General features: G+C 58.2%; 2 protein-coding genes across 2 annotated transcripts in view; one reads left to right on the forward strand and one right to left on the reverse strand.

Annotated features, from left to right (window-relative positions):
• The window catches only part of SHANK1 (SH3 and multiple ankyrin repeat domains 1), a 59,056-nt gene extending 55,270 nt beyond the window's left edge, over positions 1–3,786 (forward strand). The window contains exons 22-23 of the mRNA XM_042783244.1: positions 3–733; positions 3,072–3,786. Of these exons, the coding sequence (XP_042639178.1) occupies positions 3–733; positions 3,072–3,786 (1,446 nt within the window). The remainder of the gene's footprint in view (positions 1–2; positions 734–3,071) is intronic.
• Positions 3,787–6,491: 2,705 nt separating this feature from the next.
• The window catches only part of CUNH19orf81 (chromosome unknown C19orf81 homolog), a 12,572-nt gene continuing 8,007 nt past the window's right edge, over positions 6,492–11,056 (reverse strand). The window contains exons 2-5 of the mRNA XM_007957620.2: positions 9,616–9,688; positions 9,401–9,521; positions 7,680–7,819; positions 6,492–6,687 (exon numbers count right to left, since the gene is read on the reverse strand). Coding sequence (XP_007955811.1) covers positions 6,492–6,687; positions 7,680–7,819; positions 9,401–9,521; positions 9,616–9,688 — 530 coding nt within the window. The remainder of the gene's footprint in view (positions 6,688–7,679; positions 7,820–9,400; positions 9,522–9,615; positions 9,689–11,056) is intronic.

Consider the following 11,056-nt stretch of genomic DNA (forward strand, 5'->3'; position numbering starts at 1 on the left):
AGGTGGACAGCCGCAGCAGCAGCGACCACCCCCTGGAGACCATCAGTAGCGCTTCCACGCTCAGCAGTCTGTCCGCCGAAGGGGGCGGCAGCGCAGGGGCCGGCGCGGGAGGGGGGGCCGGCGCGGCCAGCGGGCCCGAGCTTCTGGACACCTACGTGGCCTACCTGGACGGCCAGGCCTTCGGGGGCGGTGGGCCCGCCGGCCCGCCGTACCCCCCCCAGCTCATGACCCCCTCTAAGCTGCGGGGACGGGCCCTCGGGGGCAGCGGAGGCCTGCGACCTGGCCCCAGTGGGGGACTCCGCGACCCTGTCACCCCCACCAGCCCCACTGTCTCAGTGACGGGGGCCGGAACCGATGGGCTGCTGGCCCTGAGTGGCGGACCCTCGGCGTCGGGTGTGGCCGGGGGGCCGGTAGCCGTGGAGGCAGAAGGCCCGGCCCTGCCCTTGCCGACAGCCTCGTCCCTGCCTCGCAAGCTGCTGCCTTGGGAGGAAGGGCCAGGCCCCCCGCCACCGCCCCTGCCTGGGCCCCTGGCCCCGCCTCAAGCCTCAGCCTTGGCGACAGTCAAAGCCAGCATCATCAATGAACTGAGCTCCAAGCTCCAGCAGTTTGGGGGCTCCGCGGCAGCCGGTGGCCCTCTGCCCTGGGCGCGAGGAGGCAGCGGGGGAAGCACGGACAGCCACCACGGGGGACCAAGCTACGTCCCCGAGAGGACGTCCTCCCTGCAGCGGCAGAGGTGAGCAGGGGCCGGCGACGGCCTGGCAGCGGAGAGCAGAGGGGCAGATCTTCCCCACAGCGGTGTCCCTGCAGGGTCTTGGAAAGGAAGCTGAAACCAGGTTGGCTTCTGGAAGTTTTCCCAAAAGGAACATGCTTCTTTCACAAATGCTTTAAACTTTCTTTTCTCTCAGTGGAGGGACCCTGGTGGGACAGTGCTTAAAGCCTTGGGCTGCTGACCAAAAGGTCTGCAGTTTGAACGTACCAGCTACTCCCCAGGAGAAAGATCCTTAAAGACTGACAGCCTTGGAAACCCTAGGGAGCAGTTCCACTCTGTCCTCTAGGGGCGCCGTGAGTCGGAATGGAATCCACGGCAGTGGGTGCGGTTTGGGCTTTGCGTCTGTGAAGACTGACAGCCTTGGAGACCCTGTGGTGCAGTTCCACTCTGTCCTCTAGGGGCGCTGTGGGTAGGAATGGACTCCACGGCAGTGGGTGTGGTTTGGGCTTTATTGCTTTGAAGATTGATGGCCTTAGACACCCAATGGGGCAGTTCCACTCTGTCCTCTAGGGGCGCTGTGCGTTGTAATTGACTTAATGGGCCTGGGTTTGGTTTTGCTTTTGGTTATTTCCATCAGCTCTGTGGCTGCCTCCCATTACCATGACAACCCCCAATCCTATGATGGACAAAAAGAGTCCTGAACCAAGGAGACTGGAGCGAAACTCACCGGTGGCTGTTTCCTTGGCGGGCTTGTCGGTTCTGTCTGACGACAGTTCTTGAAATACGCCAGTCCTTTGAACTCAGTCTGGTTAAAGACCAGGCACTTTAGGGTACCGTAGTTACAAGTGTGGGTTTGGGTTCCAGTCTCAACTCCGTACTCCCTACCTGGTTGACCTTGGGTAGAAGAACCTACCTCTCTACTGGAGGGAGAGAGCACAGTACCAACCTAATGGGGTTGTCAAGGGACATAAAGATGGGGCATTGTCAGGACATGGGATGCTGAGGGGAAGGGCCTGTTACAACAGCCCGGACGTGTATAAATGGGGAAATACGGGATGATGCTGTTGTTTCCTGATGCAGCTAGCTTGGACCACCACCAATAAAGTTCCCAGCCACTTAAGATCCCCTAGTCTTATTCTTGAGTCAGACACACAGAGAAGGTGGGGCGAGGTTTTTAATTCCCCTTGCTCATCTGCACAGAGCTCACTCATTCTATTTCAGGGTCTAATAACTTTATGGTGGATTTTAGAACTTTTTTTTTTTTTCTTTTTTTATCAGGCCTCTGAGACCTTAATGCAACTCACTGATTATTCCTAAGTGTTCTGGGTAGAGAAGAGGATGCTTAAGTTGGTCAATAGAGTCACTGCTTACTCATTTATCACCTAGTATGGGTGACGTGCCCTCTGGTGATGGAGACCCCACAGCAGTGGTCAAGAGAAGCCTTCCCTTCATTCCTAGAGTTCATGTTGTGGGGTGGTGGTGAATGGGGAGGGCAGGCAATAAAAAAAAAAAATAAGGTATCCATTCTAGGGGGGGAAATATAGAATAATGGATGGTTAGAGAAGATCGCTAAGTAACAGGCAACCTGAGCAGAGCCTGGAGGAGGAGAGGGGCAAGGTGCAAAGACCCTGAGGTGGGACTGTGCTTGCAGGAGCTAAAGGATGAGGGGAACCTTTTCTTCCCCTTGTTCTCTCTTTCACCTCCCTCTTCTCCTCTCTCTCTCTCTCTCTCTCTCTCTCTCTCTCTCTGTTCCCTGGCCCCTTCCATCTCTCTCCCCTGGACACTTCCCCTCTTTTTGTTCCTCTCTCACTGTCTCCCCGTCTTTCACTCTGCTTGACTGGCCATAACCCAAAAGGCAGTTAAGAGTAGTGGTTAAGAGCTCGGACTTTGGTGCCATGTAACCGGGCTCTGCCACATCCTGGCTGTGTGTCCTTAGGCAAGTTACTTAAAGTCTCTGTGCTGATAATCAGAGTAACCCGTACCAGGGCTGTCGTGGGGGTGGGGGTGGGGCTTAAATTGCGATTCGATATGTCAAGCACTTAGAACAATGCCTGGCACACGTGAGCATCAGTAAGTGGTGGGTATTATTATTATTTTCACTTAATGTCTCTTTTTCTTTCATCTCTTTTGACTGTCACCGCTCCCTCATTTCATCTTTCTGTCCTTTTACTTCTGTTCTGACATCGTTCTTACCCCCTCGCTCCTGCCATCTCTTCTCATCTCTGCCCTCCATCTCTCTAACCCCACCCCTACGTCTTGCTTCCTCGCCCCCCTGTATCTTGACGTCTGCTTCTTTCCCACTCCCACCCCTGCCCCCCAAACCCCCTTTCCCCTCCACTCCCGCCTGCTTGTCACTTTCCAGACTCTCAGAAGATTCCCAGTCTTCACTTCTCTCCAAACCAGTCAGCAGCCTGTTTCAGAACTGGCCCAAGCCACCTCTGCCATCACTCCCCACGGGAACAGGGGTCCCTCCTTCTGCTGCGGCGGCCCCCGGCGCCACCTCACCCTCGGCCTCCTCCTCCACGTCCACCCGCCACCTCCAGGGCGTGGATTTCGAGATGCGGCCCCCTCTGCTCCGCCGGGCGCCCAGCCCCTCACTGCTGCCCGCCTCGGAGCACAAGGTCAGCCCTGCTCCACGACCCTCGTCCCTGCCCATCCTGCCCTCCGGACCCCTGTACCCAGGCCTCTTCGACATCCGTGGCTCTCCCACTGGAGGGGCAGGGGGCTCGGCTGACCCCTTCGCCCCCGTCTTCGTGCCACCTCACCCAGGGATGTCTGGGGGCCTTGGGGGAGCCTTGTCGGGGGCCTCCCGCTCCCTCTCACCGACCCGCCTGCTTTCGCTGCCCCCGGACAAGCCATTTGGCGCCAAACCCCTGGGCTTCTGGACCAAGTTCGACGTGGCCGATTGGCTGGAGTGGCTGGGCTTGGCCGAGCACCGAGCCCAGTTCCTAGACCATGAGATCGATGGCTCCCACCTGCCCGCCTTGACCAAGGAGGACTACGTGGATCTGGGTGTGACCAGGGTGGGCCACCGAATGAACATTGACCGGGCTCTCAAGTTTTTCCTGGAGAGGTGATGGCTGGCCTGGGCGGACCAGCCCATCCACAGAACCTGCTGGCCTCTTGACCTCTGACCCCTGACCATCACCCTCCCTGCCCCGGGCCAGGGGCTCTGCTAGAACTGCGCCCTGCCCTGGTTCCCCAAGGCTGGAGGTCACCAGGTGGCCGGTCCGGCTGGACATTTGCACCTCAAAGGAGGGGGCAGCTGACACATGACTGTGTGTGTGCGCGTGTGCGTGTGCGTATGCGTATGCGTGTGTGTGTGTGTGTGTGTGTGTGTGTGAGAAGTGGGGAGTGGAGGGGGGACGGACTGAGAAGGAGGAAGGGTCAAGTTTTTTTGGGGGGAGGGGACAGACAGAGCCATAGAGGGTCAACCCTGAGCCTGATGGGATGGGGGCCGTCCCCCAAGCCGCAGGGGAGGGGGGTCTCTCAGATTCCACCACCTGCCGTCCCTCTAACAACCCTTCCCCGCCCACCAGGCCCCTCAGCTCCACCCCCTTCCCCTCTCCTCAGCACACACAGCTGCCCCCAGCCTCTTGCACGCTCCTTTGCACGCCTGTCCACCTTTCTCCCTGCCTCTCCCCTCCTTGGGCTGCAGTTTTGCACAGATTCACCCTCTCGCCGTCTTGCACACGCCTGCCTTCACCTCTGGCTCACACGAGGGCCGCTGGGTCCTCAGACGCCATGCTGTGCTTGTCTCACATGTGGCGTTTGTCCTCACGCACTCCACGCCCTGTGCTCTGGCTCTCACGCCCTGTCCCTTACACACTCCACCTCTTGAACTCTCTGGACCCTTGCTGCAGACACACTTGGGGTACCCTTTCCCTCCCTCCCTCACGCACTCTCGTGCACACGCGGTCTCCGTGGCGTCCTCTTCGTTCAGCCCCGTGCACACGTGCTCTTGTGGAACCTGTCCCAACACTCCTGTGTACTTCCATTTCCCTGCAGTGACACCTTCGCTGTCTCCCTTCTTGTTCTGTGACCCCTAAATTCTTACTCTTCCCCCCCCACAGTCACACCTGGGCCTCCTTCCGTCTTTGCACTGTCACTTTGAGTCACGGCCCTTGCACACCTGCCTCCCAGCAGCCCTTTCTCTCAGATTCTCTTTCCTCTCTGCCAGGCGCTCCCTCCCTCGCACCCGCACCCTTCTTTCTCTCCATCCTCACGCTTGACTCCTTAGTGAACCCTCTTGCACGCACGCTCTTGCACACGCATCCAGCCGGCACTTCCGCTTCCTTTCCTGACTTGGCTGTACTCTCATGTCTTTCTGCTTGGCGCACCTCCCTTTGGAGAACTCCACCCTCTCCACCCCTCTTCGCTGTTGCACACTCTGTCCCCTCTTACCCTCTCTGGTCTATCGTTTTCTCCCGCCTGGAAAAGGGGACTCTTTGGAGCGTCCCTACTCTTAATCTCTTATGTCCTTGCGCTCTGCTCTTCCTGGCGAGAGAAGACCCTATGCACGCGGCTTCCTGCAAACCATGCCTCCTTCCTGCTCTCCCAGCCTCTTGCTCATCCTCCCCCTCCCCCCCACCTCCACTCTTCAAGGTCCTTCCCCGGCCATCTGTCCATCCACTCTGCACGAAGACCTTCCTAACCTTCCTGTGGCTCCAAGAGACCCCCCCACTTCTCCCTCCAGCATGGCTCTTCCTCTCCCGCATGCCCCCCTCCTCCCCCTTATTCCTGGGGCTTGGGAATTTTAAGCCACCCCTCCCCCTGGAAAGCCCCCTCCCCTGCTTGGATAAAGGGGGGAGGGCCTTGCCCTCAGGTCCCCCCATGTTCAGCTGCCAAAGAAGGGAGCTCCCCCTCCTCCCCCCCAAGCCCATTCTCCTTCTGCTGCCCCCTACCCCCGATGGGGGGGGGCGCTCCGTCCATGGGTGAGGGGGTGTCTTGCAGCCCCCTCCCCTCACCATGTCAGGGATCTGCGGGGTACCTTGTGGGAGGGTCGCGGGAGGGGGGAGGGTGGCCAACAGGGGGCGGCGGTCGCGCTGGGCCCCCGCCCGCCCCCTCCCCTGTGTTGGCTGCCCCCGTCCGCAGGGGGCCTGCGCGGCGCCCGTCTATCAAGGGCTTGTTCATTTTGGATGGGTGCCGCGGGGTTGGGGGAGGGTGTGGGGGGGGAGGGGGGAAGAGAAGTAGGGTGGGGAGGGGGAGGGAGGGACTGGATGGGGGGGCAGAGAGAAGAGACAGCAAAAAAAGGAACAATAACAAAAGAATATTTAAAAAAAAGAAAGAAAAAAAAAACCCTAGAACATACAAAAAATCCAGAAAAAAACCTGAAATAAAAGCCCAAGAATTGTCTTCCAAGGGGGGCGGGAGGGGGAGGAAGAGGACGGCTGGTCAAGACGTCTGGTTCTCGCTGAGACAAGGGTGGACACTTGAGGAATGCCCAGCTGCCCGGGTCTTCCCTCTCTTGGGCCTCACGGGGCCGGGGCCCGGGCGTCCGTTGCAGGGACTGGGGGAAGATTAGGGAGGCTGTATTATAATATGGGGGTTCGTTCCTACCTCCCATCACCTCCCTCCCCCTGATTCTTCACCAAGATTTTGCAGAGAGAAATGGCTTTTGTACCAAGTCATTCTTTATAATTAAACTCACAGTATCCACCCCCTCGAGCCGGCCCCGCCTCCTTCCTGGGGAGGCCACGCCCCCTCTCTTCCCGGGTTCTGGGAGGGTTGCCCGAGCCAGTGGGGCGGGGCGCAAGCGCCGCCAGGGCCCAACCCCCGCGCATCAATCTTCCTCGGTCGGCTCCGCCCCCAGAGCCTCGAGCATGCGCCGTCGGGCCAGAGAGCGGCGCAGGTGCAGGCGGTAATCGCTCAGCAGGAGCTCGTCGTGGCGCACGAGCTGATGCGAGAGCCCGCGGGGACTGAGCCCCGAGCGCAGCAGGCGCGAGCGAGTCTGGAAATCCGTGACCGTGATTAGCCACCTACAAGGAGGGGGCGTGGCGGAGAGGAAAGGGGCGGGGCGGAGACAGAAGCGGGAATTCGCTGGTGGTCCCTGTTGGCTTGCAGACTTCGGTCCGTCCACTCGGCACGCTGTCTTCAACTTTCTCTCTCCCACCAATTTTCCCTCCCTCCCAGGTCGTCTAGGGCCCTCATTTGGGTAATTCTAGGCTCCGCCCCCTCACTCGGTTTGGCCCCATCTCCGCCCGGCCCCTACAGTGTGCTCAATCCAGACTCTTCCCCCTCGTAGCTTCCAGTCCGGGCTGCGACCATTTCCGCCCCTATCTGGATCACTCCTAGTCCGGCTCCTACTACAGATCCCGCCTTCTCTCTGATCTCACCTGGTCCCGCCTCCCCGCCGTAGTCACTCTCGGCCCCGCCCCTTCACTGCTTTTCTCCTCAGCCCCACTCCCTAATCGTGCTCGCTCTAGCCCTGCCCACTCCTCCATCCGGTTGCTCCCAGTCCCGTCCCTTCACCGCTCTCGCCTTTAGCCCTGTTCTCTGCTGTCTTCCTGTCCTCCCTTGTCTCTCTCAATACGACTCCCCCAATCGCCACACTCCAGCCCGCGCCTCACCGACTGAGCTCACCGCCGCCCGCCCCTCCCACCCAGTAGTTCTCGGCTCCGCCCCCTCCCCAGCTCACTTCTTGCTCCGCCCCTCACTGCCCGCAAGCTCCTTCGGCTCTCCCCCGTAGCTCCAGGCCCTGCCCCCTCACCACCAGTCCCGCTCACCCCGCCTCCTGACTGGGTTTACTCCAGGCCCCGCCCCTTCACCACCCGGCCTTCTCGCCCCGCCCTCCCCTCGCCGAGTTTACTCCAGGCTCCGCCCCCTCACCACCCGGCCCTCTCGTCCCGCCTCCTAACTGAGCATACTCCAGGCCCCGCCCCTCTGCTCACTCTCGGCCCCGCCCCGTCGTAAGCTCGCCGCCGCCCCGCCCCTCCTATCGCTCTCGGCCGGGTCCACGCGACAAGCTCACCGGTCCCGGCGCCCAGCAGTCCCACAGATGACATTCATGTTCTCAAAGCGGATGCTGCTCACGCGCCCGCTCTCCATGGCGCCGGGGAACTCGGCCTCCAGCGCCTCCAGCACCTCCAGGTGGGTAAAGTCGGTCTCGGGCTGGGAAGGAATCGAGACATCCGTTAACTCCCAGGTGTGCACCAGCTGCAGAAGTCCCCCTCCTGAACGCCACCCGCAGAAAGTGCCCTAGTCCCTGGTGCACTGAGGTACAGGGACCTCACACGATCCCAGGGTCCTGTCCCTCTGTGGAGCTGGGGGCCAGGACCTCTCAGGCAGAGGGCCTCTGCTAGGTCATTTTCCAACCGCTTCTCACCCGGCTGACTGGCCTTCTGACCGGTGAGCGCAATGATCGGCCTGCCCTGCAAGCTTTTCCAGTAGCCAGTGCAGACGGCAAGCTTGTAACGACTCTCCAAGGTAGACTTCTGTGAGATACTCACTTCCCCACGTTCCCTCCCACCCATGTTACAGTTTAAGGAATGTGCAGTTTGTCTGAAGCTAAGGGTCAGAAAATAAGATACGTGGATCGTTTTTAGCCTCATCAGTAAGAGATTAGCATGTCAAAGGTGACATACAATTGTCAGCATATAAAATAAAGTATATGATTTATGTTTAAAATATACATTTTAATACAATAGCCTATAAAACTAAACACAGTATGGCAAAGGAAGGAAAAATGAAATCCTGCAAGCCTGGGGTGGATGGGAAGGGGAGGTAAATCCTTTCCCAAAGCCCCAGAGAGGAGGAGGATGGGCAGGGAAAGCGCGCCCTGTGCTGGGGTGAAGGCTCGCAGAGTAGTCAAGATGGCGCCTGTGAGGCTGCTGCCTGGCACACAGCTTTAGAAACAACTCAGGGCGCCCCCCGTGTGTCAGCGGAGAACTGCCACCCGTAGGGTTTTCAATGACTGGTTTTGGGGAAGCAGATTGCCAGGCCTCTCTTCTGAGGTGCCTCTGGGCACACTCCAACCTCCAGCCTTTCGGTTAGCAGCTGATTAGGGCACGGTCAGCTCTTCTCATTCAACCCTGCCTCCCATCCAGTTTCCAGTGAGAGACCCTGTCTCACCTCCTCTGACGCCAAGGACGGCCAGAGTTCCCTGACTATGACATAAACGTTGTTGTTATGTGCCGTCGAGTTGGACCCGACTCATAGCGACCCCTCCCCTTCCCTTACTATGGAAGTAGATTGCCCAACCTTCCTTCTGAGGAGTACCTGGTGGGTTTGAACCGCCGGCCTTCTGGTTAGCAGTCAAGTGCCTTAGGCACTATGCTACCCGAGTTCCTACATAAACATTGGCTCTTCTATATGTGAGCTTTTGTGATATTGGTCAACTTTGTAGAATCTCATTAGATCAGCAGAACGCCCCCTGTCTGCCCCTCAGTCCCCTTCTCTCTGTCCCTCAGTCCCCCCAACCTGCCTCTCAATCTTCCCCTTCTCTCTGCCCCCTCAGTCTCCACTATGTCTGCCCTTGGGTCTCCCCCCTCCCCGCCTCTGAGATCAACAGTGATAAACTTGACATTTGACCCTTTGACAAACTCACGATCATTTTCTAGACAACCGTCCCAGTACCAGGCCCACGGCGGGGGAGCTGCCGAACTGGCCTCTGATGCCATGCACCTGGCTCTGCCCCTGGGCTCTCTGCCCCACCCCATCCACACTGCACACACGGGGTCCAGGGGCCCTCACCAAGGTCTCCATGCAGAGGCACAGGGGCTGGGCGGCGGGCGGCGTGGGGAACTTCCGGATGCACGGGAGCTCGCGGTCCAGGGCCTCGTACTCTGCAATGACCTGTCGCAGGTGCTGCTTCCTGGGGCGACAGTGAACGGGCAGGGACCTCCGACGTCAGGGTCACTGCCATCAGCAGTGGAGAGAGCTGAGGGCAGGGGGCTGGGGCCACTCACGAGGGTTTGGTGGGCCTGCTCAGGCACCGGGCTTGCGTCTCTTCTGGGGTCACAGGGTCCACAAGGAGGGTTCCTGGGGACAGAGAACCCAGCGTCAGTGTCTTGAACACTTGATGGATCAAGACTGAAACAACCGCACCGAAATGTCTCAACACAGCAGGAACGTTGTCAAACCAACAAAAAACGACCAACCCAAACGCACTGCCGTGGAGTCCATTCTGACCCACAGCGCCCCTAGAGGACAGCATGGAACTGCACCACAGGGCTTCCAAGGCTGTCAATCCTTAAGGAAGCAAAGCCCAAACCACACCCATTACCTGTGAGTCAATGCTGACTCACAGCGCCCCTAGAGGACAGAGTGGAACTGCACCACAGGGTCTCCAAGGCTGTCAATCTTCACAGAAGCAAAGCCCAAACCACACCCACTGCTGTGGAGTCCATTCTGACCCACAGCGCCCCTAGAGGACAGAGTGGAACTGCCCCACAGGGTCTCCAACACTGTAATCTTCCCGGGAAGAGCTCTGGTGATGCTGTGGTTAAAGCATTGGGCTGCTAACCAGGAGGTCAGGGTTTACACCCACCAGCTGCTATAGGAGAAAGATGAGAGAGTCTGCTACCGTAAATATTTACAGCTTTGGAAGCCCGTGGGGCAGTTCTGCTCTGTCCTCTAGGGACGCTATGAATTGGAATTGACTTGATAGCGGTGGGTTTGGTTTTTGGTTTTTGTAATCTTCATGGACTGCCACAGTTTTCACCCGCAGAGCGGCTGGTATGGGTTCAAACCTTTGCATAAGCAGCTGAGCACTTAACCACGGTTCCACCAGGCCTCACATAGCATGTAAATTAAAATTATATGCCCTAGACAAGTGTGTTACCTGACTCGAAAAGTGACTTGAGCGATATCAAAGATCTGTGTGGAGAAAATGTGAATAAAATACTTTATCATGAAACATGACCTTAGAAGTAAGAGATGCTTCTAAAATGCTACAGTGATTGGAATGTTGTTGTTATGTGCTGTGGAGTCGGACCCGACTCATAGCGACCCCTCCTTGGGTTTCCGAGGCACTATCACTACGGAAGTAGATTGCTCCGGTCTGTATAACAAAATGAACACAAGCATAAAGTGAAATCTGGAGAGCCTGGATAGAGTGGGAGGAAAAATGGGGAACAAAATCCAACAACTCGATAATGACCAGAATTACTGGTTGGATGGAGTCTGGTGAGACCCCCAATATTATGGCCCTGGGATACATTCTGGGCCTGGAATGAAACTCCTAGGGGCTGGCTCTCAGCCCAACAGTAAACAAGATGTACATACGCACAGACCACTCAACCCAGGGTGATGCACCCACATTCTCTGTGGAAATGCATCCCTTGAAGCAATAACCATGGGGCACCAGAGAGGCAACATTCACACGGAGGAAATGCCGGCCACAGAGAA

The sequence above is a fragment of the Orycteropus afer genome, unplaced genomic scaffold (genome assembly GCF_000298275.1).
Source record: "Orycteropus afer afer isolate SDZICR_OR568_19922 unplaced genomic scaffold, OryAfe1.0 scaffold00766, whole genome shotgun sequence".
NCBI classification, from domain to species: Eukaryota; Metazoa; Chordata; class Mammalia; order Tubulidentata; family Orycteropodidae; genus Orycteropus; species Orycteropus afer.